This window comes from Clavelina lepadiformis, chromosome 5, assembly GCF_947623445.1.
Source record: "Clavelina lepadiformis chromosome 5, kaClaLepa1.1, whole genome shotgun sequence".
Taxonomy (NCBI): Eukaryota; Metazoa; Chordata; class Ascidiacea; order Aplousobranchia; family Clavelinidae; genus Clavelina; species Clavelina lepadiformis.
Window position 1 is genome coordinate 690,525 of NC_135244.1, and position 27,425 is coordinate 717,949.

At 36.6% G+C, this 27,425-nt stretch overlaps 2 protein-coding genes and 1 long non-coding RNA gene across 15 annotated transcripts in view; 1 reads left to right on the forward strand and 2 right to left on the reverse strand.

The window, feature by feature from the left end:
• The first annotated feature begins 787 nt into the window (after window positions 1-787).
• LOC143458607 (uncharacterized) overlaps window positions 788-27,425 on the forward strand; it is a 91,581-nt gene continuing 64,943 nt past the window's right edge. The window contains exon 1 of the long non-coding RNA XR_013117681.1: window positions 788-798. This is a non-coding gene — a long non-coding RNA (uncharacterized LOC143458607). The remainder of the gene's footprint in view (window positions 799-27,425) is intronic.
• LOC143458599 (protein NLRC5-like) lies at window positions 2,614-16,492 on the reverse strand. 3 transcript variants are annotated; one of them, XM_076955392.1, is made up of 8 exons: window positions 16,274-16,491; window positions 15,337-15,454; window positions 13,562-13,676; window positions 13,374-13,436; window positions 8,799-10,109; window positions 7,194-7,304; window positions 5,000-5,268; window positions 2,614-3,242 (listed from the first exon to the last, which is right to left on the reverse strand). In XM_076955392.1, exons 3-8 carry the CDS (start codon window positions 13,632-13,634, stop codon window positions 3,003-3,005), a joined length of 2,067 nt encoding a protein of 688 aa, XP_076811507.1. In that variant the 5' UTR covers window positions 13,635-13,676; window positions 15,337-15,454; window positions 16,274-16,491; the 3' UTR covers window positions 2,614-3,002. The 3 variants fall into 3 exon arrangements, with proteins under 3 accessions (XP_076811507.1, XP_076811509.1, XP_076811506.1); XM_076955394.1 differs by lacking the exon at window positions 15,337-15,454 and having other exon boundaries at window positions 16,274-16,492; XM_076955391.1 differs by lacking the exon at window positions 16,274-16,491 and having other exon boundaries at window positions 15,337-15,721.
• On the reverse strand, window positions 20,173-27,309 carry LOC143458602 (uncharacterized). 11 transcript variants are annotated; one of them, XM_076955402.1, is made up of 10 exons: window positions 27,117-27,309; window positions 24,939-25,111; window positions 24,497-24,579; window positions 24,138-24,338; window positions 23,806-23,908; window positions 23,608-23,737; window positions 23,395-23,536; window positions 23,138-23,242; window positions 22,619-22,817; window positions 20,173-21,621 (listed from the first exon to the last, which is right to left on the reverse strand). In XM_076955402.1, exons 8-10 carry the CDS (start codon window positions 23,210-23,212, stop codon window positions 21,188-21,190), a joined length of 708 nt encoding a protein of 235 aa, XP_076811517.1. In that variant the 5' UTR covers window positions 23,213-23,242; window positions 23,395-23,536; window positions 23,608-23,737; window positions 23,806-23,908; window positions 24,138-24,338; window positions 24,497-24,579; window positions 24,939-25,111; window positions 27,117-27,309; the 3' UTR covers window positions 20,173-21,187. The 11 variants fall into 11 exon arrangements, with proteins under 11 accessions (XP_076811517.1, XP_076811513.1, XP_076811519.1 ...); XM_076955398.1 differs by having other exon boundaries at window positions 26,433-27,309; XM_076955404.1 differs by lacking the exon at window positions 27,117-27,309 and having other exon boundaries at window positions 23,841-23,908; window positions 24,939-25,343.

The window sequence follows — 27,425 nt, forward strand, 5'->3', positions numbered from 1 at the left end:
TAGTTAGTCGAGTTATTGGTGCATAAATGAGTACTCTACAGACAATCTCGTACTGATTACGTCATTACGAGATACTAGTCTACCGCCTTCTCACCAGTTTTATGGCGTAACAATAGACTAGTTACTAGTACGACGTACTTATGGCGTAACAATACCACAATTTTTTCAAACAATGCTAACACTACAGTTTGAAACTCAATAAGACACGGCGGGCCGTATTCTTGTGATAACTAATTAATATGTCTCGGGCCGGACGATTTCGCATGGCGGGCCGGATCCGGCTCGCGGACCGTAGGTTGCCGACTCCTGGCTTACCTGGATGGTGGAACGAAATAAAAGAACGTGTGAAGCGCCTTGTTATCAAACACTCCAAGTTAATCACGCAAAAAACCGCGAAACAGAAAAACAATTCAATATAAATTTGAAGCCGCTTGGCACAAGGCAGCTTTGTCCATAAAGACTAATTAAATAATCTTTTGACAAAAAAACGCCATGTCAAAACACCAGAAAGATGCGAAACCGACCAGAAACGAAAAAAGGTCGTGTCTTGAAAGATATAGTGATCTCCCGAACAAGGATTTTTTCAAACAAGTTATAAATACTCCGAAGTTAACAACAATCGCAGAATTAATTGACGCAAACAACGAACCGCGGGGTGAAACCGCCCAGTTACTCGCCGTAGCGCGCGTTTTTTACCTAAAATTATTTTCAGAAATGTCAACATCCAACTCCACACAGGAACCATTTTTAAACTCGCTTTCGTCCGCTCTAAAATATATTTACGTCGAAACCTTAGACGTTGACATAACAGACCAGGAGATCTTTCTCGCTGTGAAGGCCACAAGGAAAGGGAAAACCCCTGACCCGGACGAGCTAAGTATAGAATTCTATAAGAATTGTTGGAGTATTATCGGTGGCGCATTTTTAGACGTCATTAAAACTTGATTTAAACAGGGACAAACATGCGGTGGCAAAATCACTAATTAGCGCCACATTTCACAGTTAAACGTAGACATCAAGATCTACACCAAGATTTTAACGAACAGAAAGAAGAAAAAAAAGCTACGTTTCATCACCCACGTCCACCAATACGCGCAACCGGGCAAAAGTATTCACGAGGCGATAAATCTAAATGGAGACATCCACGAACACAACTTCATGTCCACGCAGGAACCTCTATTACTCGCCGTGGACTTCCGAAAAGAGTTTGACTCGATCAATCACAAATTGATTTTTAAAACACTTGCAAAAATGAATTTCCCAACGCGATTCACGAACGCGGTAAAAAATCTCTACTCTGACGTCAAGTCCAAAATTTTGATTTCTGGTTTCACTTCAGAAACCTTCTTGCTAAAAACCGGCGTTAGCCAAGTTGACCTTCTAAACCTTTACTTGTTCCTTTTAAGTGTAGAGTCGTTGATCGTTTCCATAAACGAGAATAAGAACGTACAGGGCCTTGGAACTACCCCCAGACAAGAAGTGAAATGTATCGCTTATGCGGACGACACATCATTCTCGTTGCGCAGTAAAAAAGTTAAAAGATGAAGCGAAACTTCTTAAACAATTCAACCCGACGATAGAAGCGAAAAGAGTTTAGTTGGGAACAAACTTCATCCAATCTGCTCTTTCAACGCTTTTACTCGACCGATCCCCACATCCGTCGCCGACGAAATAAATGAAGTAATCGAACGATTTGTATCAACCAACCCCAATGCGTATGACGACATGAACATCTTGCAAAGAGCAAAAAAGGGGCGGGGGGCTACGAAATGTTAAATATCTTGCTGTATCAGGACCTGCTCTACATAAAGTCGATCGGACCATTCTGCCAGGAATTAATGATCGGACAAACAACAACCGAATAAAACAAACAAACAGAATTGACCAAATTGGTCATCAATTATCAAAAGTTTAAAACCTTCGAATTAACAATGACATGCATCACGTGACAGCGCCGTCGCGATTTTACAAACACGCGCTAAAATTGAGAAATAGGCACCAGGCAAGCTTTAGGTCAAATGCGTTCAACTTTCATCATTTTTCAGACACCGCATGTTGGTTCTGCTTGATCGGCCCCGATGCGCCTTCGCATGTTTTATTTAAATGTAAAAGAAATCGCCGCTATATGGCACTACGCATGCAGAGTAGGTACCGTTTCCACGGGAACTGCAATCTCCTTTATGGACGTAACAGAAATAATAAACATGCATCGCCCCGAAAACCTTGATCGTGAAGCGCTCGACATGAGCATTTAACTGGTTACAGTAATTAAACAACAAATTTGGCGCCACAGGAACTCGATCATTTTTGAAGAGGAGATTTTTAGCACAAAAACCGTAATTGCTGCGATTGAACGTTCCCTCTACGCGAGACGAGCCAGGACCTTTAATCAGGACACGACCTACCACGACCAAATAGTTAAAAGTCCATCGACGCGAACCCGCATAAACGTTTGTATGTATAAGGACCGTGTTGTATTTTACATTGCTACACATCGTTGTATTTTGTTGACATGCGCACTTGATGCGTTATTTGTGAATGAACAGTGATTTGTAAATTCTTTGTGTTTTTCGCCTCAATAAATATGCTGTACAACAGGCGTTTCTATGACGTAATAAAGTAAATTGTATTTACATTTTAACTGGAATCATAGAGAGAAGTTGTAAAGCACAGAACGCGTCGTCAACAATTACATAAGAAATCGCGATCATAAAATGCAAACGTCAACAAACATCATCAACAACGACCAAAATTAATTCCATAGTTTTGATAAAATTTTGAATTTCTTAGAATAAATATAAACAAATTATCTACATCTGCTTGTTACGTCATAATAAGCACGATCTCGTTGCCAAAGTTAACAAATTACATAAAACAAACAACAAATGCTAGGTTGTACAATGACATCACAATAGTTATCGCGAGCGTAGTGTGGTGCAGGGATTTCCGATCTGGTGTTTTCCGCATCATTTAGCGCTTCTTGGAGTCTCGTTTATCCCGATTCACTTCTGTGAGTGAAGCATGATGCCAATATCAATATGAACTCTTAAGCCGGTTTGAATCTTGTTGAGCGTTGATTGGATTTTGTTGATTTCATCCTGATTAGCAACTCGCCCCCTCCCATCCTCACCATCGAAGCATTCCCACATCGACAGCTCATCTCTCACGACTCTCAACAACCACATGACGTCATCGATGTTTGATGGTTGCAGATAGTTGCCATAGATATCCATCCTTCCAATCTAGAGTTGAAATATTTGTGATGACGTCAACTATAACTTGGTCTATCTCGGTTCAACTCAGTGCTAATGACGTCGATGCACAGATTCTATCTTATTATAACATGCTATGTGCGTGGTTTATAGACAAAAAAACAGAAAATAATTTTTATTTGTGGTACCGAGCAAGGTTGTAGGACGTATGCAGGAAATCAATATGCCACTTTGTATCAAGGAACTCAACATAATTTGGATTAATTTATCTTGGTATAACTTAACAGTAATTTTAATAGGAACATCGCGTTTGGATGGAAAGTAAATCGAGGAATAAATAACTAAAATGAGAAAGTAAATCGGAAATTGAGTTTGGAAAGTAAAAGTTTTCAAGTTCACAATTTTAACCAATAGTTACGAATATTAATTGTAATAACTGCCAGTTACCGTCATAAATTTGATTACCGTCATAAATAATACCTGAACTATGATTCAAGTTAACTACAGTATATTAATATAAGTTGTCACCAATGTTCCCTCTAATTTTTCACGAGTCTGAGCAAACACACTAACTCCCTGAGCGGTCCCTTGGACCACTGTGAGCAACATCAGACGAGCCACGTGCGCACTGTGGCCATTATTGTGCGTTTATTTTATTTTCAATTCAGGTTGGATTTTTTTCTTGTGCGCAGCACAGATTTTCTGTGCGCGGAGACCGTGTCAGCAGTGCGCATTTGCGCACGCGGGCAGCTTAGAGGGAACATTGGTTGTCACTACAGTAATAAACAAGGTAAATAAACACAAGGTGGCGCATATCACCGGTTGCAGATTACTAAATTATCAAAACATCAATTGTGTGACTGGGGCCGGTTGTTGACTTAAAGGGAGGGAAATACGATTGTTGATATTTTGACAACCAGGCTTCGACAAAATCTCCGAGTTGTTAAATACTCGTGCTTCTTTGTGACGTAAGAAAAATCTAGTGACGTAATGGGTAATTAAACAGAGCAACGTTAGATTCGTGATTTAAATCGAGTTTGGAAAAAAAATTTTGATGTTTACAATTTTAAGCGATGTTTTTACGAATATTAATTGTAATAACTAACCAGCTACCGCCATAAAAATTTGATATGTAAAAAAGTTAAACAATGATTGTGTTGTGAATATGACGTCAGAATAGATGACAACGCATGATTTTTTCCATTTCACCAACATCTCAATGACGTAATAATAGCAAAGGCTTGAATATATGCAGTGACATCAGAATTACTTCAAAGATTGACTTAGTTATAAGCAGGGTTGCCATCAGTCTCAACTCAAAAATAAGGACGACTAGAAAATGAACGAGGAATACCACCTTAAACAGTGTACAACAAGAGAAAGCAACCAATGTTCCTAAAAAAAAAACAAGGCACTATCTGCATGTTCATAATTTTAGTATCTCTTTGGTACAAAATGGTATCGTAAAGGTGACAAAATGCCCAAAATAAGGACAAAAGTGCCCACCTCCGCCCTAAAAATAAGGACGAAAGTGAAAACAAGGACATTTCTTAGAAATAAGGACAAAAATAATTTCTAAGACACGGACCTTTAAAATAAGGACAAATCTTATAAATAAGGACGGTATGGCAACCCATGGTTAAGTGACTCATAGACATGACCGCACTTATGACTTTTTGCCAACCTTACATGGGACAAGTCAGTAATTTAATATTTTGATTGGTCGGGAACAATTAGTCGGAATGTAAACAAACAACAATAAGTAATTGATGTCAATAATATCTTACTTGTCCTGGTTTCATCTCTTTTATGACCGAAGCGATCTCGTGAAATGAATTCGCATCCAGGTAACAGAAGAAAAGACTGAGCTCATCCAATTGCTTTGTGACGTGTTTCATGACGAAGCAGAACCAAGGAATCAGGTTTGAATTCATCGGCCGCGGTAAATGGATTGTTGTTGGAAAATGCTCTGCTGCTTTGGTTGCGATGGACGAATCTCTTCCTTCTCCAACGCAGGCGTACAGGTCCAATAGTTTGTATATGAGTGCTTCATCATCTAAATAAATATAATAGTTATAAAGCGATCATGTGGGTAGAATTGCAACAATAATATATCCATAAAAGTGGGACGATACAGATATGTTTGGAGGTCAGCGGGAAATAAAACAAATAAAAATGTAAACTACATTGCTATGTAGTCTCGTAAATCTGCAACCACACGTGGCTAAACACTGAACAATGAAGAAATATTGAAATTATAAATTATGATTGTTACATCACAATTTCCATTGTTACGTAAAGGTTGATGATAAACTTGCATATCTATAGAAGCATTGTATAATTCTATTAAAACATGGAAAAAGTCACCAGGTAACTATATACGTAATAGGTGGTAAAGAGTAAAGTCAATACATCGCATTATGATGTCACAAACATATTTTACATAAAAATGACGTGACATATCTTTGCTGTCACATTTGCTAAAATTATATCCAAGTGTGTGTTAAAGTATTGACATCAGATGTCTATGTACACATGTGGAGACATGAAGACGGCTAGAGATGTACCGATGCCGATATATCACGTTGACTCGAGTATTTTCATCTCTGCCCTGTACACACGTGTTAAATAACTAATTATCACAACCGGTCTTATTTCTTATTTCGTCTGTCTTGCTTCGCTTTTGAAGACGTGGTAATTTACCACAGTTGTAAATCTTTATGCTGTGCAGTGTTATCGCTTTAGTAAGGTAGTTCTGTTCATGTCACTTCCATTACCGCGATACATCGATTTGTATTCGCCTTTTTCCTTGAAAGTCTTCAGCGAAATGACAATGCAGAGCTTTTTTGCCAGCACGAGCAGCTGAGACGCTTTGTTTAATGACATATTTAATTGCATTTCCGCCGATGCATCGTTTATATTAAAGCGATCTTTTTCAAACATGGTCGACAAATCAACCAAGTGAGATACTTCAAAGCGTCAATGATAAACCATTGATAAGCATTCATCTCATTCTTTTCGTATAAAGATGTTGATATCAAATGGTGTAGTTGCAATAACTTTCATCAGTATTCACAACGTAATAAAACCTAACATAAAAGCAGGCTACGAATGTAACGACGTTAATAACGGAAGTTGAATGTCAGCCAAAAACATCTCAATTATCTGTACCTAGACGCTCATGATTGTCAACAACACGTCAACAGATTTGGGCCGATTAGACATAATTTATGTCCACATTTTAGATCGGGCGAATAAACGTAAAACGTCAACGCGTTTTTTGCCAAATATTTTCGTCAAAATGACACATTACAGACTGTAGGCTCACAGTAGCCGTCACTCTAAACACGTGTCATTAGCGGATCGTGTTGCACAGTTTTTATTCGGTTTTGCTTCTTAGGCGACCGCTAATTTTCTGCTGTATTAGTTGCAGAAATGTGAATTTTGAGAGATCGTAGAAGAATTTTCAGTTTCCGTTCCGAAAACTTTGTCATAAAACGCTGTGCGCGTGCGTATAAATACGGGTTTACAACCGCTAAAGTGGCAAGTTAGCTGTTTGGTTTTGAAAACATCAAAATCTTATATTACATGACACAGCGCGCAAGAAAAATACTACATCGCATTAAATGTTACTTTTGTGAAAAGTCACAAACATCGACCGATGCCGATGTTGAGAAGGGCCGATACATCGGGATCAGCAACATCGGTAAAAACCCGGCATCGGTACATCTCTATCCTCGACGAATACTTGGTAACAAGATGTCTGCACTTTATACACAAATGCAAACACTGGCTACCGTCACTGTATAATTCAACAAGGTTTAAGTTTGTATTTTAAACAAATATTTTGTTATGGTCATCCCTATTACATTAAAAAACTGATATCACTATTTACAATATCGCCATTTTTTCACCTCGTTAAAAACCAATTTTATTTACCTCGGAAATCAAATCATTTAAACCTTGTTTTAATTTATTTACCTTGCCTAACGCCTAACGTTCTAACGTCTAGCTTCTTAAGCTTCTCTGAAATGATTGCCAGCTGCTGGATGAGATGTTTCTTCAAGATTTGCTTTTTCATCTGAAGATCTCCTGAAAATAAATCATAAAATCAGTCAACTTAAACACACTCGTTGTAAACTATCATTGGCGGCCATACTGCTGTTATTTTTAAATGAAACTGATATAGCAATAAAATAAAGCCACAACCATGGGCACCACATGCAACATGGTATGGAAAGAAAGAGCTTTTCAAAGTTTAGTCGTACAATGATATTAATATCAACTTGTAGTTTAATAACTAATCTGTTCAGAGCCCAACATGTACAGAAAAATGTGGGTTGTTAAAAAATTATATTATGAGTGTGAGATAAAGTTAAGTATCCATAAAATAATGGACAAAATGCCAAAACGACAGTGAATTACCAGCACAACATCGCATAAATTGCACATTTCTCATAACACAGCACACACTTAATAATGCGACAAAGTTGAAAAGAGTGAGAAGTATAAGATAGAGGGGAATAATACATGCGCTATTTTATCGTATTTACTCGATTGTAAGCCGCGGAACAAAGTATCTTTTATCATCACTTGTGCGGTTTACAATAGATGGCGGCTTACATTTTCTTCTGGTTGCGTGCCAGACGTCGTTAAACTACGTTTATTGGAGTTGCATGCAGTAAACGCGTGATCAGTGCGTGATAGGATGCTGCTCTGTTGGCGAGGCAACTTTTGTTTCGTTTTTATCGGGAGTGGGAGAGGAGAAATTCAAAACAATCACAGATACCACTTATGTTGCGCGGCTTACAAACAAGGGTGGGTTAGAATCGAGTAAATACGGAATACAGTATACGCAGCTATTGTAAAACCGGTTTCTGGTAATATGGAAATGGTCTACTTTGAAGCTTTCAAAACAATATTATTCGTGATTAAAAGATTCAACGCATTTCTTATGTATTGTTCAAAAATCTCACGATGCCCCTGACCACTTTCATGGCAGCCCGGTTGGAAACACTGCTTTAGTTCATGGACATGGCGAGTTAAACAATAACAAAAATGGAAGGAAACTGTCCACACAAATGTAATAATAAAACACAACTTACTAAACGTAACTTGTATAGACTTTATCATATGTTTATGTTTTTGTTGTTCTATGTGAAATAAGAATTTCGCACAAAATTCCCATGCATGGTACTAAATCATAGAAAGCATAAAACGTGACATATTGAAGTCAACAAAACTATAATTGACAAATTATTGCAAAATATTATTGCACAAGTTTCATCTAAAACGAAAATACATGAGTGACGAGACAGTAAAAATAAAATTAGAAAATATAAAAACAAAACACAACTATGATGATACTTTTGCAGTTGTAATGACGTGGTAGGAACTACAGTAGCTCAAAGTTAAATGAAGTTAAATTAAATAACAAAACAATCAGAAGCAAATGAGCAAACATACAAGCACAAGTATACAAGAATATAAAAAATACACAGTAACAATATACATAAAGTACAACACCAGTACTTAATCACTGCTTTCAGTTGTTGTGTATCGTGGTAAAATATAACTCATAATTACCTGAAACAGCTTTCGACTCCAAATCAAACAAAAGGCCACAGACGAATCTTCTAACCACTGTCCAATGTTCTTGAAACAGTGATGTTTCTACAAAAACCTGAAATTCCTCCACTGGCATTCCGTAAACAACATAGGATGCTGTGAGATGTTCCTGAAAGGTCTGATGACAGAAGAAGAACTTGGTGTTGCCTTCAAAAAGACAGCTGTTGACACTAAGTCCATGAGTGTGGAGTTGAACCACGATATCGTGGATGGTAGCTGGGTTAACTTGGGCATTTCTTAGCTGCTTAGCAGTTAGCACAACTTTTCCTTCCTTAGTTGCATCAAATGCGAGAACTCTCAACCTCTTAACCAGCTCATCCAAGCCTTCTGTGTTATGGATATGTCCACTTTGAGTCAGGTTCTTCATCACTGTTGCAAACAGCCTTGTAGGGGTGGAAGCATTACCAATGTCCTCTGATGGATGGATGTTGCTTGAAATGATCATCTGGAGCATCAGGGGATTTCTACACATTGACAGCATTTGACTTGAAGTTGTATTTATCCTCCTCCAGAGTTCTTCATCAGCAAAGGCGAAGAACAGCTTCTTTGTGTCTTCAAGACTGAGGTCACCCAGAGCATAAGTGACCTGGGGTCTTGCTAGTTCAGGGAGGTAGAGCACTGCATGTGGCCTGGATGTGATGATGAGGAGACTGTTGTGGAAGAAATGTTTTCTACACAAGTTAAAAACCAGGTCTTTGACAGGGACACAGGCATTGTAATTTATTTTTGGTGAAATTTCCTCCAAGGAATATTGTGCTTGATCCAATCCATCCAGGATCAGCACAATCTTGTCGGTGTTCTTCTGCATCCAGGAGAAGCAAGCTGTGTAAAACTCCTCACTATGTCCTGGAAACATGTTTTCAAGCAATAACTGTCTAAGAGTCAATGGTTGTTCATAATTGGCATCCATCAATTTCAGGTGGATACAGAGACGCTGAAGCAGGGAAAAAGCTTTTGCCAGCCTCAGGCTGAAGACGGTCTTTCCAGAACCAGCGCTGGCAACAATGCTGATGAATTTGCCTCTTTGATCCAACAGATCTTGGAAACACACTTCTTTTATGATCTTATTTTTGAACAGTTCGTTCGGACCTTTTGGATCGTATCTTTCATCAACAGGAACTGTATCTTTGTCATAGTAATTGATTTCGTGAATTATTGGGTGGACGACTGGAATTTCTTCTTTAGCACTGACACCTTGAAGACGTAACTTTCCTTCTTTCTCAAGGTAACTGATGCACAACTTCATCAATTTTATCATGGAATTCCACTCTGCAAAATATAAACAAGACTGATTAAAATTACGGCACATTTTGAGGTGAAAGTGTGAGGCAAGTGTTGAAATAAGTTGATTTAAAATGAAACAGAAATGTTACTTAATTATACTGCTGGAAGAATTTTCAAATATATTCAGAAAAAACATAATTTATACCTAAAACTTGGAGAATATTATTACATCATAAAGGAAATTATGATGCATGACAACAAGATGGTAAAGATCAAATTGTAGGTGATAACAAACATTAGGTTTCTTTCAGGCAACATGTAGTAGCTTCAAAGTAGATTAAATACGAAAAATATGGCCTTGTCATACAAACCCAAAATAACATTTGCAACATCACGCACATTTATTTCATCAAATGTTTTGGGCTATAGCCACATTTTGTTTTGAAAAACGTGTCCATAAAAAGGTGGGTACAGATTATATACTGACACTAACTAAACTAGGTTTTTATTTTGGCACAAGACTTGTCGTCGACGTCTGTCATATCCTGTTGCGTCACCAGCAAATAAAATAAAAACAAGCAAAAAAAATAAAACATAACTTGATAACCCAGGCTCTACTGAGATAATCCACAAAACTTTGAGATAAATGCTGCAGATGCACTTCGCTTTGTTTTCTTCGATTTTGTCGTGTGGGAGTGAGCAGGTATTAGATATGCAGTGAGCAGATATATGATACAGTCTATATCAGGTTAATCTTTTGTGTGAATAGTTATTATTAGGGCAACCAAAAGTCAATATGGTCAATCAGCTTTGTACGACGTGTAGTATAGAAGTTATTAGGTCAGATAAAGTCAAATGTTACGTTAGGTCAAAATACGGTCAAATTGTTTCTTTTAGGTCAAAATCTATTAAACTTTTATTTTTGTAACCATTTTGTAATATTATTCTTCTGTTTTTATCTTTTCTTGTACCGCAAACAATTCCAGTGCCCCAAATTATACTTAGAACCAAAGCCACAAAGAGAGGGAAGGCCTTTCAGCACGTTTGGTGACGTCACGATGTGACGGCATTGCATTTGAAACTGCAAGTTGTCAATCTTAATACGCAGAAACGAAAAAAATTCAAAAGTAGAAAAGCGTTTTGTCAATTTTAAATGCAGCTTTAGATTAGAAAGTTGCTGTAGATAGTGTAGAGACTATCAGTATAGCGTTTCAGTTTTCAGCAACATGCAAGATTTTTGATTTTAAAATGCAAGAACAATCATAGCAGTTTGAGCTTTACAATACGTAAGTTGTTACTTCTCTAGGTGGCATTGGTAGATCTAAGTTGCCGACAATTTCTTTCGTCTATTATGTCACAATCGCCACACTCACACACCAAAGCAAAATTCGATTGAAATGTTGATGCGGTATTGCGCTGATTGTTGCTGATTGTTGCACTGATTAGACTGAAACAAGCGACTGGATAGGTTTGTGTTGACATATTGTGCAAATATTTTAGATGCCACAATAGTTTTGTTTTTTCAGATATTTTAGAATTAGATAATGCCTAAAATTAAATCACCATACACTTCGAAAGTGAATGCTGTGGTGCACAAATATAACTCTGAGTTCAAGTCAAAACCAAAATTTAAACTTTTTAGGTGAAAATAAGATCAAAATTTGCAAATTTCAAGGTAAAAATTTAAACTTTTAAGGTCAAAAAACTGGTTGCCCTAGTTATTATTAGTCATTATTAGTTATTAGTCATTATTATCTCTTATTGTCATCGCTGCCAGCAAATAAAATAAAAACAAGCAAATAAAATAAAGACATAACTTCATAACTCAGGCTCTATTGAGATAACTGACAAAACTTTGAGATAAATGCTGCAGATGCACTTCGCTTTGTTTTCTTCGATTTTGTGGTGTGGGAGTGAGCAGGTATTAGATATGCAGTGAGCAGATATATGATACAGTCTTTATAAGGTTAATCGTTTGTGTGAATAGTTATTGTCATCATTATTATCTCTTATTGTCATCGCTGCCAGCAAATAGATATCAACAGCAACCTTCTTGTTTTACTAATCATGCGTTAAATTCGTGACCAAAGTTTAATCGTTCACGCAACATTACAGCCAGAGCATGATGGTTCATGTGTAACCGAGAGCGTGATAATAAGTAACGGCCAGTGAGCAGCGTAATCATCTGCTTCAACCACAGTCTACACGTTACGTTAAACAATTGTTAGTTGTCCTGATGCAAAGAGGAATAAGAAACGAGACATAAAGAGAATAGAGGATAATGCAACACACAGAAGCGCATGACGGCTATACACCACATAGAATTTTATTAACTGAACAATGGGTGTGGGTTATACACCAGTGCGGGATATACTCCAATAAATAGAGTAAGGCTTATTGGTGAACTTGAAAAAAGGAGAAACAACTGCTTTGTGTGAAATTCTATCCACCCCGTTGTCATGTGCACTATGCATGTGTTTTCCGTTTTTAAAATTGTTTTAACGGCTAACTTTTTTAAACTTAACCCTCCGCTAATTAATGACGCAAATGTGATTGCTCAGTTTTGTTTCCGAAGTGGACCTGAGTTCAGTTGCCTTTTGTTACGGCTGGAGAAGCCAGTATTTAAAAACCGTTCTTTGTTTTTCATTCCTTTGATCGTGGAAAATACATCATCCTTTTTTCAATCGACTTGTTACAGCAAAGGAAACAGTTAAAATTGGGAACGCGTTATTCAATCGTGGTAACTTAGGTTCCGTACGATCCGCTGAGCGGCCCAGCCGTTGCTAACGACGGGCAGATATTACATTTTCCTTAAATATTTAACACAAGTATTTTCAGTTGTTAAAGCGCAAATTTTCATCGCTACAAAGGCACAAAGTACATTAAATTTATTGTACAACCAGGGTTGGTGAAGTAAATGGAGAAACACAATGATACAGATCTTATTAACATAGATTGGTAACTCAAGGAGACCAACGGTTATCAGTGCAAGGAAAAGATACAATGCAGCCTAACACTGACATCTAACGAAACATATGGTATCGGGTTTCACATTCTACGTTCAAAGTAATCACCACCCAATGCTTGCTATGACCAATATGCATCAATTACCACCTGATGGACAAACTGCTTCTGCATTGCAAGCAGAGCAACTTGTCCCCACACACCATGACATCATCATGACATCAGGCGTTAAATTAAAACACAACTTGCATTTAATTTCATTTCCACGTAACAATAAGATGTTTGAAATATTTATTATTATTCTATGATATTTAAATTTCAGTTTAATGAGAAGTGATTACTCACCATCTTCATCAGATGAGCTTGTGCTGGGTGGTTGCATGTAGTTGATGTTGACAATCTGAGCATCTGGAAATAGATCACTTGACATTTATTGTTGTGTTCCCAGCAAAAATATAAACCAACCAAACATATACCGATATAAGAGTATATACTTTATATATAAACTATATACTACTTTTTATATAACCTACCTTTTATAACTGGTGATTGGTTCAAAACAGCATCAGTAATATTTAAATTTGAGCTTGTGCTTTGCTCTGCCATGACACTTTTCAGAGCTTTATTTTATATCTTAAATAGTTTGCTCTGTAGAAACAAAGATATCAGTTAAAGATTGCTAGATACCACCAACATAAACATATTGACCTATTAAGGTATAATTTGAATGAAATATAACCACTTGATGACTGAAAGTTACAGGAACCGGTTAAATTACTTTGAAAGTTATGCGTGATTAGCAAAAGTGGCGACAAGTTTCAGACTGGGCGATACTGGTAGTGACCCAGTCTATTTAAAAATCAGTAAATCTGCGTGGGTTTGATTTCACCTTATTGACAGGTTTGTCGAGAAAACCTGTTCAAATCCTACTTAATTCCAATTAATTAAAATTTAGCATCAAGCAAAGTTGAGTTAAATTTCAACAAAACATTTTTAATTTATAACTAAACTATATACATAACTATAACTACCTATACTATACTATATATATAATAACTATATATCTATCTCAATGAGTTTGAGATATTGTTGTTAACATGCAATTTTATTATAAGCGATTCTTTACGATCAACAAACTTATTTCCAGTTATTCAGAACTTAACATCAAGCAATGTTGAGTTACCGAATTTCCACTGAAATTAAATCCATTATTTTTAATAAAACATCTTCATTTATAAAATTTAGAACATTTTGTAAATTCATCTTTCAACTGAGGAACAACGTTACAACTGGGCGTAGCAAAGCTCAAACTTTTCATGAACACAATTCCTTTCCAAATATGGAACCGAATTCGATTTATAAGCTCTCATAATGTTGGTAAATTATTACACAAGATCATAATTAACCAGTGGTCGTTTGTCTTTTACCAGCTTTCATTGTCTTATCAATCCAGTGTTTGAGGAAACGTTTACACAAAATATCAATCATTAACTAGAACAACAACGGTGGCTGGCACCTTATTTGCCTTAGGGGGAATTTTGTGATTTCTTATCTGTAATAATAGCTGGTGTTTTGTTTTGAAATATTTGTATCCCGCAAAATAGTCAAATAATAGAACCTTATATCACAAATAAGCAACAGAAAAAACTGTTGCCTAACTCAAACAATAAAAATTGCTAAACTATAGTAAGAAAATAAAAATTTCTCAGTGGGTTCCCCCTTTAACTTTGGGAACACTGACAATACAATAAACATGTTGGGTTATATCATACCTTTGGTGCCTTGTACCAGGTACCTTTTATTGACTACACAATACCATTTGTATGGTCAAAAATATTGACGATACAAATTGACAGTTAACTTTTGATAAATTGAATGTTTTACATAAAAATGCATCACCAATGTTAGTGATGTAACAATGTTATAGTTTAAACCAAATTGCAACAGTAACTCTGACAGTGTTATGCGTGGTACCATACAATCCGCTACTAGGGTTGTGTACTTTAATCAAAGCTATTTATTGGGCATTAGTTATTCATATCATTATATCTCAATAAACTGAAAAAGTTTGTCGACCACAAAGCCTAGTTTAAAGCTGTGTGACCCAAAGTCCTTTATATATGTGAGATCGGTAAATTATTATCACTCAAACTTGCATCGTATTTATTTGTTTATCTGCCTGTCTCACTTTAACATTTACTAATTACTACCACGCACAAAATTTGTGAACATGCTTCATTTTATAATTAGTTGTAAGTCATTGTGCTGAAGGTTTAGTAATATGTTACTTAGGTTTAAAATAACTTACCATTTCACTAGTTTTCTTGACCTGTTTATCAGCTTTTTACGGGTTTAAATTTATCCCTTTTTAGCACAAATCAGTGGCAAATATTTAACCAAATTTGGTTTTTACATTTTATAAGCACCTGAACAAAATTACAAACATACGTAAGCAATTTATATTTTGCTACAAAGAGCATACTAACAGTAATATATTTCACCTTAAATTGCAAATGATGTAGTGTCGTAATCTTTATCCTTGGACTGAGGAAACTTTTGTGCAAGTTATGATTGTCACATATTTTTTATTTGTTGGTATTGTCCAAAGGTTAAATGGTTCATGAGGTTCACTGAACAACAGTAAGTGCCATTAATGCCTTGCCCAAGGACATTACAATCATTGGAGGTCGAACGTGGGCCACATTATTGCAAGTTCAGCGCTCTAACCATTCATATTAATGGGGAATGTTTTGATCAATATACTGTGAATTGTCTAAGAATGGTCAGCAATGATGGACAATTATGATTTCTCCGATTGAAAAATCACAAAATCAACCAAATAACAAAATAATGAAGTGGAGCCTCCAAAGTGTACAGGTTTGCTTGGACCAACCTAAAATCACTAAGTTTGCTTGGATGGGTTGAAATTGTTGTTAAAACTTAACATTATGAACTTCACTGTCATAAATATAACTTTGAAAGTTTAATACTTGCAACAAACAATACTAAAATTCAAAGGATCTATTTTAATAGGTTTGCCAGCTTTTAAATCATGGATTTCAAAACTAAAATGCGACAAATAATAACTATATGTTGTAAGCTCGGTAGATGTCTGGTTACAGTGCTCGACTTTATTTATAACAAAGCGAATAGCACATAATTGCAGGTGTTTTAATCAATGATATAAATATGTTACAGCTGGCACATTCATGCATCTTGAGTATGCATTTATCTTAACTTCTTACGTTCATGCAAACTTCTTTCGCTTTCTCTTCTGATTAAAGACGAAGAACTTGTAAAGGAATAATCAGAGAATGTTTGTCTTCTTTAGTGTTTATTTTGTAGAATTTCTGCCAATTCCTGAATCAGAAAATGCTACAAATATAGCTTATAGTGTGATACTAGCAATATCAGCCATTCACAAATAACTTTTTATGATTGTTTACTTAAGCATTTAATATTATAACATCACAAGTGTGTCATTATGATGCTGATTAAGCTCAAAATAAGATGAAGAGCTCATCAGTAAATCTTCTATTTCTCAACATAGTAACTTGTTTTTGTGATAACTCATTATGATTATGATTATTATTATTATTATTATGATTATTATTATTGATTATATTATTATATGATTATGATTATTATAACTCATTATTATTATGATTAACTCATTTGTCATAACTCATTATGATGCTGATTAAACTCAACCCAACAAAGTGAGTTGTTTTTCACAGAAATGTTAATAAAAATGTAAAATGAATAATATCAGTCATAGAAAACAAATTATTCTAAAAATACTTGAGTCTAAAATATCTCATTGCGTCATCATTTCGGTTCTTCTCTGCTGCAGTTGGCCATGGCCATGGCTTGCAGAGATTCTGTGTATTTCATGTATACGCTTTTCCATGGTTCTATTTGCAATAAAGCCATGATAACGAGTTCTTGGGCCTAGTGCAGAAGTGCACAACCACAGACCATCCAAGACCCAAATTCTTCATCCTCGGTGACATAGAATGGTTAGAGTGCTATACTTGCAATAATGTGCCTCGGGTTCAACTTCCAACAGCAATGCTACTGTAGGGCCCTTGAGCAAGGCACGAACGACGCTTGCTTCTGTTTGATAATAACATGACGTAACGTAGGGTTGCCATACGTCCTCATTTTGGAGGATTTGTTCTATTTTATATGACAATTGAACTGTCCTCTGAGGACGCGTTAAAATCCCAAAATGTCCTTTTTTTTTAAAATAACATTTTCATATTTGTCGTTTTAATTTAAATTGGCAGCACTAATAAATGTAAATGCTCGTTGTGTATTTTAGATGTATTGCTGTAAATATATGGAACTTGGAAAGCATTCTGAAAGTTTAAACCTCTGTTGGCACCAAGACAATGAGTTTAGTGGCATCCAGCATGTTGCATGATCAGAAACGTTGCGTTGTCACAAACGCTTTGTTACAATAGTTCAAAGAGTACGATGTTTGCTTGATACATTAGTTTTGAAAGATAGAGCAGAACAAATGTCAGGTCTAATATACAAGTGCACAACCAGATGACGTCACTATTTGAGTAGCTGGGGTCTAGCATACAAAGGCATCCTGTGGTTGTGCACTTGTATACTAGACCCCAAATGTCCTTCGTTTTTTCAATTACCACTGCAGTTATAGAAGATTTTGCCATGTTAGTAATTACAACCTTCGCAATTTAACCTTATTTTCAGAAATCAGGAAACTGTTGTTTATCTGCATACGAGCTGTTCCTGGTTTTCTCGTAGTGGTTGTAGTTTAGTAATGGTGTAGTCTTGTAGTGACTCCCAGTTTTCTTGTAGTGAAGAATAAAAGGTTGGCTTGGCTACCGTGGTCCATTGGAATTTAATTAGTTCTTAAATTTAATCAGACGTTTCTTGTATTATTGCAGAGATTTTCTAAATTTTATCAACACTTATACCATCAATCTGCATTTAAAATTTCAGCCGACAAAGAACAAGCACTAAGTTTCTTTTTAATTACAATGTCAATGTTATTTAACATGCATGGGAAGTGAACCCATGTCATGCATTTCAGACAATTAATGCCACAAGTGCACCAGCGAATTAAGGGAAGGCCGCGGCCTCTCTCATGAACCAATTGTTTTTGTGGCACCGTGTAGTTGTTTTGAAGTCTTCGTTACTTTTCATTTATCGAATTTTCTTGTTTGCGACCCCTTATCAGCTGTCATCTATAAATCATATAATAAGCAGATAAACAGCGTTTCAAAATTGTAAACCATAAATTGCCGCTATTTTTGTTTAAATATTTAATCAAAATTCCTTTTGAAGCGTAAAAAATCAAAAAAATTGCACTCTGCACCTTTTCGATGAGCTTATAGCAATGCTGGTGGTTCAGGTATTGTGTTAACAAACATTTGTCTCCCTGTCCTCAACCCAATTTTAAATACGCCAGTAGACACTGAGTAAGCGTTTGGTGGCATTACGTGTCCTCCTAACATTTGGGTGATTAAAATATGGTAACCCTAACATAACATTTGTGAACATAAATTTACAAAAGAAATTTGTCTTTTAAATTGAATTCTAATTAGAACTTCAGATAATAATCAATTGATAAAAATTTCATTGCGGCTTTTGTAAACGGGTATTTCCCTGGTTGGAGATGAATTTGTGATTTCATTTATTTTAAGGGTTGTCTCAAGATTTTACCGACTTTGGCAAAAGCGAAAGTTTGTTTTCTAAACAATGAAAATCTGGCAAAGTTATATCATGACAGAAACATAAATTAATAGAAAAATGAAATTTCGTGGTCGTAGTCTTTCGAACTACGCGTAGCTTAGCAACATGACAAAAATGGGAAAACGCAGGAGAACTTGGCGGAGTCAACTGTCGAAAATTCTTCATCGCTCGTGCCCTGGTTACCGAGGTAGCTTTTGTGCAAGTCTCGATCGTTAAACTTTTTATTGTTTTATTTTCAAAGTGTTTTGAATTTAAAACTGTCCACCAGGTCCACTGAGCAGAAGCAAGTGTCGTCAATGTCTTCCTCAAATGAATTACAATGGAATTGCGCCACTAGGTGGCTATGACGGAACACGAGCTGCTTTTAATGCGAGGCCAGTGTTTGAACCACTCGGCTAACAAACCAACTTTTCTGTAAAGTTCGTGGCCAATTTTATTGTTTTTACTTCAGTGGTTTAGGAGATACAACCGTTAAATTTGTACACGTGGTTTTGTGTTCACTGAAGCGGAACAACTCTGCTGTTTTCATTTTAGTTGTCACAATGACAAATTATATTTCGTTCGTTAGCGTATTACTTGTGTGAAGTATTAAATCAATCACATAATAAGGGGCTTGCATACAACACATGTGTATGTATAGGGCACACCAGTTCAAACGTGGTAATTTATCTGACGTCATTGCGCAGTCTTAACAAGTGAGTGAGAACAGTAACAACCAACAACTCATGACTCGTGACGTAACCGTCACATTATATAACACTTGTGCGAAAGCAAACCGTTAAGTTTAACTTAAAAGATTAGCATGACGTCACATTAACTCATCTAGGTTAAATAGAGGAACAGACTTCTTCATCTCGCTGGAAATCATTTGTTTTGACTCACTGCTGCCACCAACTGACATCAGGTTATGTTGAAACACGTGCTTTAGTGATTTTACATCTAACAATTCACAGTGAACTAACTGGAATAATGACGGTTGGAATTTACAAACAAGACTTGTGGATAGTTAGGACTTTTAACAAAATGGAAGAAATTTATTGAATGAATTCAGTGTAATTTATTTGATAGTTTTAAGTTATCTGGAATTACATTTCTCACATTTTTCTTTTGACTTGTTTCTTTACTAAACAGAAAGCTACATATGCTAGCTTATTTTTTTGCATTTGTTTTCACTACGACTATGACAATTATGTCTCTAGCTGCAAGTCGTGCTTCGTTATTCAGTTCCACATTGCACAATCAATCTACGTCATCAATCATTGAAACCTAGTTGTCTAAAGCTGCCCTGAAAACTTGCTGCTGGTACATAATCGAAAAAAAAACACAAAAAATCGTAGTTAATGTACCGTGTAATGTACAAGGGAAATAATTACCTCGTTCTACTTGCTCTGGTTAACCTAAGCAAGAAATTTATGAATCAACACAGCTTTTATTGCATAATAATAGGTAATGTTAAACGTATTGTTATCAAACAGAATTACTCTTTGCTTTGTGTTGAATAATAATTATTACGAAAACTACAGGAACCAACCATTATTTTGCTTCGTGTACAAGCGATTACTTAACACCAACGCAGCAAATGATATGCAACGTTCACATTAAAGCTAGGAATAATTGTAGCGCAATAGCGCCAACATACGATGGAAATATTGTCTAGATCGCTTATTGTTAAGTAAATAAGTTAAAATACGTAAATGTGTGGTCAGACGAGTAGTTGGGAGCCGTGACCTCGGGTAGATGCAAACTTGTCCTAAAACATGCCTTTATCTTGTGGGCCGCGTATAATCGGTATCTGCTGTAAGTTGAAATTGCGCTGGTTCGAAACTTTCCTGCGTCGTTCCCCGCATCAGGCTTGTATGTGGAGTAAGGACAAGATTGCGATCTCTCCAATGCTGAGCTGCAAGGTCACTCACAAGTAGTCGAGAAGCTTCAACAACACGCATCAGGTCGCATGGAGCTGGATTTTGTGTATGGCTGGTGTTGGAACAAGCTGCATTTCGCTTTCAGTGAATTATCTCGCAAAATTATTTCAAAATTAAAACTTGTAGAAGCAGTGCTGAGGCTGATGCAAGTGACAAGGTTTGAATAAGCGGCAGCAAATAATTTGAACAGATGTTCTTTGAAACTACACAGCGATTATTTTGCGAGTGACGTAAAAACTATTTTGTACGAGAGCATCAAAATACGGCTTAAAAATATAAAGTTTTGACAAAATTCATTAACTTTAGAAAAACATGAGCCGAGGAAAGACTTCTGCGTCAAATCATTTTTAAGAAACAGAAGTTAATAAACGAACATTAACACGCATAGGTCGGGTATATCGGCTTCACCACAATGAAGGAATGTCAAAGGTCAAAGGTCAACCATAGAGTTGGAAATCCTCCTTTCGTTCAACACTGACAGCGTTAAGTTGTTTCGAAGATGAGTCTTCCTCAAAACCCCATCCCCGCCCCTATAACGTCACTCTCCGCCAGTGCTCGGGAGAAGCTGGAAGTTCTTGAGGACGACCGGATATCAGAGTCGACTATGACGTCATAGCCCACCATGCACTTGAGACAGTAGAATAGTAGATGATGGCACACTTGCTGATCGCTCTCGGCGCGTTCAACTTGTTTATCACCATGGGGGATGTCCCTTTGAAATCGAACGTCACGCTTCTCTCCTACGAGTCGATCTCCAGGTGAAGATTGATCATTGATCCGTCGTCCATCTTGTCCGACGCGTGGAGTACGCCGTCCGTTGTCATGGAGACGTCGCGCAGCACATTTCTGACCGCGACCTCGGCGTGGTGTTGGATGTGCGCCAAGTAAGCTGAAACCACTTCCAACCCGCAACTCGATATGAACTCTAAGACCGGGTGGATTCCCTAAACAGAAAGCCTGGTTGAAATTTCTTTGATTGCTATAGTTGTGACGTCACAAAAACACTGAAGTCGCCAAGGTTGCCATAGAGATAGCGAGTCCCGCAGCACCAAGGTAATTCCCCGGGAGCCGCGAGAACCCCCATACTTGAGTGCGCAGATAATTATGTCGCGCATCATTAAAGTATGACGTGGCAGGTCTGACTCAGTGACAAGTAACAGCTGCAGATTTTGATCTTGCGTGGTGGTCGCGATTCGCCACGAAAAATATCGGCTTCGTGTGTTCAGGGATGAAAACCTGGTGTGTGGTTGGAAATAATGACGTCATGCTGCATAATGTTGTGGGAAATATTCAGGAAATTTCATATGATACCAATAAAACAAATCATTATTATGATTCATGAAAATAAAATCATGATGAAAATACAAAATTGTCACAAGGGTATATGATCAGGTAATTTCATATGATATGATATGAATAAAACAAATGATTATTATGAAATTATATTTGACCATTCATATGAAACGAAATGGCTGCGATTATTTACATGAAATGACAATCGACAATCATTAGTGATTTGTTAGAAACCAGAAACCAATTCATCGTTTCACCTAACAACTAGCATGAAATTTTTTAGCATCATGTGAAACATCATTTTCAGCATACAAAGTCTGCAATGACAGAATTACAACCGAGCCATTGGTTCGGATAGGTCATAAGCATCTCAGTGTTGCTCAGTTACATAAACCAATTTATCATTTTATATGACAACTACCATGAAACTTTTCAGTATCATATCATATGATAAAACATGTCATTCACAACATTATCACATAAATCACAATCACATCCCAGCATATTTAGCAACCTTCTGATAATGCTTCAGTAGCGGTTGGTTAACACAAACATTGCTACTATACAACCATGAAATGTTTTGTACATCATATGATAAACTTTGTGATCAGATCTATAATATTTTTCACATCACCAAGCAAATCATACTCATGGTGAGATCAGGAAGATTAACTCCTCCAGCACAAGGATGAATGGAGAGGATGCAATCTCCCTCGTTGATCTCTATCGCCCTCATCTGGTACTGCACAGCATCCTGCATGGCCCCTAGGTGGCCTGGAATGTGAGGAGCGTTGAAAACGAGACCATCCTTGAGTCCAAAGAGAGCGCACGGGAAGTCAAGTCGTTCCTGTCGATTCATGTAACGTTACACATAAAATATTGAGTGTTATCACGACACACAATGATCATAATAGAACTACACCTACTCAGTTATCAAGAACATATTTATCACAAGCAAGTCTTGCAATATAAACAAGACTATATAATATATACAGGACTTTCAATGACTGAACCACAGATAAAATGTCAAGGGCTGGAAAATCTTGGTGCAATAAATTCGCAGAAATTAGAACAAACAAGTAAAAGCAGTGTTGGACGATTATCTAGACCAGTGATGCATAAATAACAAACAAGCATAAATATGACAAGTTCAAGCCAGACAAATACCTTAATGTTAGTGGATATCGCTGTCCGTTGTAGAATCCTACTCATCTGTTCTGCAATGCTCATGAACCTTGTCATATTTATACTTTTGGGGGTCAGTGATCCAGTCTAGCACACACCCCATAAAAGTTAATCGGGAATGACAAAGAACCCAAACTCATTTACAGCTACCCCCATAATCATTGTATTTGATCAAACTTCCACTTATTGTCAGTTATAAAAATCGCTTCGAGAAATTTAATCCACGAAATAACACTGACCTGTGTGAAAATATAGAGAATTGGATGGCGTCCAATTCCTTGCCAATATGCTTCGGTATTCCATTCCCTATCATGATGGTGACGTCACCTGAATAAGCGACTTTTCACAAAATTACAATTTCTAATCACAGCAGTTGTCAACCTATCATGTAACAAAAAGATCACGTTTGTCAAGCTCTTAAGTGATGTCACGATGACGTCATTATGTAATACATTTCTTAGTCATTTCTGCCTTGCAGTCGGGTTCGACCAAGATTGTGCTGTTCTTGTCGATGACGATCAGTGGACCGTGAATCATGTGATCACATGACATGCATTTGCTCTTATGTCCAAGAAACGACAACTAAATGTGAAAAAACTGTTTACTTTTTCGACACATGGTGGTTTACCACTCGATGGCACTAGACTGACTAGAGCATGAACTTCAACCCCGGAAAGTCCGATACCTCCAACTCTGCTACAATCTTTGATGATGTCACGTCCTGGATTGGCAAAACCAAATCATCTCTTGTGTCTGCAGATGCGTGAATGAGTTTGATGTTAATGAAGTAAAATAATGAAGTTTGAAATATCTAAAATTACGACAGGAAGTTTTAATCAAACGACAACGTAGCTGTTGCATAGTAATTGGTCGTGAAGATTCTACAAATATCATTCGAGAACAACTTATACATGGACGAGGTTCTTTGCAACTAATTGTGGAAAATACTTCAAACTGCATTAGTGTTTATCTTAGCACCCACCTGGCTTGCAAAAAGTCACCAAACTTTGATGCAACGAAGTCTAAGTTTTTCACCGTGGAAGGCTGACACATGAGGGCGCTCATACCTCAGATTCAAATAAACGTTGGTTTTGATGCTTTCAGCGGAAACTCTGATCTGATAATGTTAGCACACATTCGGCTATAAGCTCATCAATGGTGACATCTAGTGTTGGAATGGTCTCTATGATCGAAATACAACGGAATTGTTCTCAAACCAGTTAAAGTGATTAATTTCACCTGTGAAGTAATAAAAACAAAAACTAAGGGAAAATAAGAAACTGAATTGAACCAATGCAAATATTGATTTGAAATTACAAAAATATGGAACTTTCTACAAACCGCGTAATTTTTCCAACAATTTCCTGGTGGCATCAACATCCAAACACTGGTTCTTATCTGGGCCAAATAGTTTTGGAATATATCTAATAAAAAACACACACAAATGTCATGTTGCATTATTTGTAGCAATGAACATATGAACAATGTATGAACAGAGAAACAGAGCATACTAAGGTGTGTAAATTTTGCCATTTTAATTAAAGTTTAGTGCTAGTAGCAGCATAAACTACGACCAAGATATCATTTGCAGCATGTTATCTTCACAATTGCTTTATAAGTTACCTCGGATTGATGCAATTACATATGCACAGTTTATGATTTAATCACTTGTAACAAGACAATAGCACAGCATGCACTTAGGTGCAGCAAATTAAAACTAAACAATATACAACACTTTATTTCATAACAAGCCATATTGTTATACAATAGAAGGAACACTTACTATGGCAACAACCTTCCCAAAAACAGATTGACATCAGTCACAGTTAGGGGATCCCCCTTTCTGTAGTATGTGGGACCTGGGTGGGCACAAGCATATTTGGAGCCGACTACAAACATCCCCGATTGGAAAAACAGCATGGACCAGTCCACTGCTGTGATTGTGTCCATGTTAAGCTGTGCACAATAAAAATGTTCAACTGTAATAGAAACCAAATAGAATAAGAGAATGTATTCTAGTCTCTGTAAAAATTATGCAAAACGAGACAAGTCGTCTTTCTCCAAATTTTGAGCTTCCACATTATTTTGCGAATGTTTAAAGGTTAAAGCTCGTAAAATTATAGAAAAAAAACAAGATAGTCAATACAACATATACACAAAAATATAACAAAGCATGCAGAGTCTAAACAACACATATTGAAATAGCACATTGAAATAAAAAACACACCTTGTCCGGATGTTAACATTAACAAGAAAATTTGTGCCATTGTGCCAAGTTTTGCCGTAATTTAATATTTCAACTAGAACTCAACTTTACATTAATCAGTGGACAGTCGAGCTTACTCTAGTCTATTAGTCACAGTCTATGTGAAGACAATGTAAACTACAATGACTGCAAAGCAACATCTGTAAGCAGGCAACAGTAAACCAGCGCAAACACTTTCTGGGAATGAAAAGAATTCAGGACCTTTGGAGACTCATAAACTTTTTCCCAGAGCCCACATTTAACCGCGTGTTACGATTCGTATGATGTTGGTGTGATAGCAAGTTCTATTACAAGTTAAACTGTACACACTGGCTAATTGTTACACAATTAAAACAACACCTATTATTTATAAACCCTGTCCGAGTTACGGCCGTCAATTTTTGGATTTAGTTTTGGAATAACTCGGATAGAATTTCCCATGAGTTTTGTGTCATTCTTGTATTTATTTCATCATGACATAATTTTCTTAATCTTATCAGCCCCATCATTCGTTTCACTAAACTTCAGTCTAACAAATTTTGCTATTTTGCTGTCAAAAGTCGATATTGTGCATCAACATGTTTTATCAACAAAGAAACAAAATATTGAAGTTAAATCAAAATCAACAATGTTTGTAATTTTGATGTCAAGCCAACAAGACAAATATTAGCGACTCATTGTTAATTTATTCTCATTGTATGAGTGCTAATTAATAAACAAATATCTACATTTTCCAATTGTGCACTTCTATCCATTTTTGTAATATTTGGCATAGATTTGTTAGCATAGGAAGTATTTTGTGGGTTTGGTGGCCATGCTAACCTATGGTCTAATAGCACAATTCTATTATTGCTATCCTGCATGTTTCCAGCCCTTGGGTTTTGTCACTTTTTCTGCTCATTAATTGTTCGTGAGCATGTGTTTTGTTGTGCTGTAATTGCAACAGTTAGCATCGTAACTTTTACTCCAGACAGTTAATGGCAAAAAATAAACAATACAATATTCAAAGGTGGCTAACAACTCAGTACCTACCATCTTATAGCAGTTAGCGTCGTAACTTTTGGTTAGCATAGTCAGTGGCAGAAAATAAACATTATGGCGAAAATGCAAACAACAAGAATTGAGCCTTCCGTGCCAAAATTATTATCTTTGCAAGCACAGGTTTCCATAAAAAATCGCCATACTTTTTATTCTGTCAAATATAGAAAACTGGAATTTTAAAATCACAGACTAGGTCACACACGATCTCCTAAGTCATCATCTCTTCAGTTAGTCAATTGGCGTTGAATGTTGGTACTGGGTATTGCCAGAGGTGCACAGCAATACCCGGATTTCCAGATCTGCTGGATACAGTGTAAAGCTTTCCTATAGCTACGTTACATACTTTTGAATGTCAGTCAGGCAACAGACTGGTGGATATTGACGAGGAAATTTCCAGAATAACGAGCATAATCTAGACTTTTATTCACAAGTTCGCTGCAATTAACCGATTATTTAATCTTCAACATCCGGATCCGGCGGCAAGGGACGAAAGAAAACTACAACGAACCAGTAACCGAAGACAAACAGGACAAAAAATATCCTGTAGCGAGCCTTTAAGTTTTATTGTTTTAGTTTTCTACACTCACAGACTCACTGCTTTTGTGTTTCAAATCGAGCAATGTCTAGGCATAAACATGCTCGATTAAAAGCGTTTTTGGCTACATCTAATCTCACCTCGGGGAGATCCGGACCTGCCGCTTCTACACAGCACAGCTTAAAATTTTTATATAAGTGGTTGGTTTACAACTTTATAGGCTCTAGTGTCGGCAATTTTAAGTAGTATTAAACATGGGTATTCCCCTAACTAAGCTTCAACAAGACCTGAGTTTAGAAACTTAGGAGTAGAAAACAATTTAAAACAATGTTTAGGCAATGAGAGCCTCTCATATTAGAAAAAGTGATACTTGCTAAATTTATTGTCATTGTTGTTTTTATTGAAACTTCATGTGGAATAAATATCAATAATCTTTTCTAGTTGTGAAT

Bases quoted from the DNA above. Each gene is read 5' to 3' on its own strand.
- LOC143458602 (XM_076955402.1), bottom strand. From the start codon at position 23,212: ATGACAAGGTTCATGAGCATTGCAGAACAGATGAGTAGGATTCTACAA. The intron at 22,818-23,137 runs GTATTTGTCTGG...ATGAATCGACAG, and splicing joins CGATATCCACTAACATTAAG to GAACGACTTGACTTCCCGTG. The intron at 21,622-22,618 runs GTATGATTTGCT...CTTTCTGTTTAG, and splicing joins TCTTCCTGATCTCACCATGA to GGAATCCACCCGGTCTTAGA.
- LOC143458599 (XM_076955394.1), bottom strand. From the start codon at position 13,634: ATGGCAGAGCAAAGCACAAGCTCAAATTTAAATATTACTGATGCTGTT. The intron at 7,305-8,798 runs GTAATTATGAGT...ATTTATTTTCAG, and splicing joins GGAGTCGAAAGCTGTTTCAG to GAGATCTTCAGATGAAAAAG. The intron at 3,243-4,999 runs GTAAGATATTAT...TTTCAACTCTAG, and splicing joins AAGAGATGAAACCAGGACAA to ATTGGAAGGATGGATATCTA.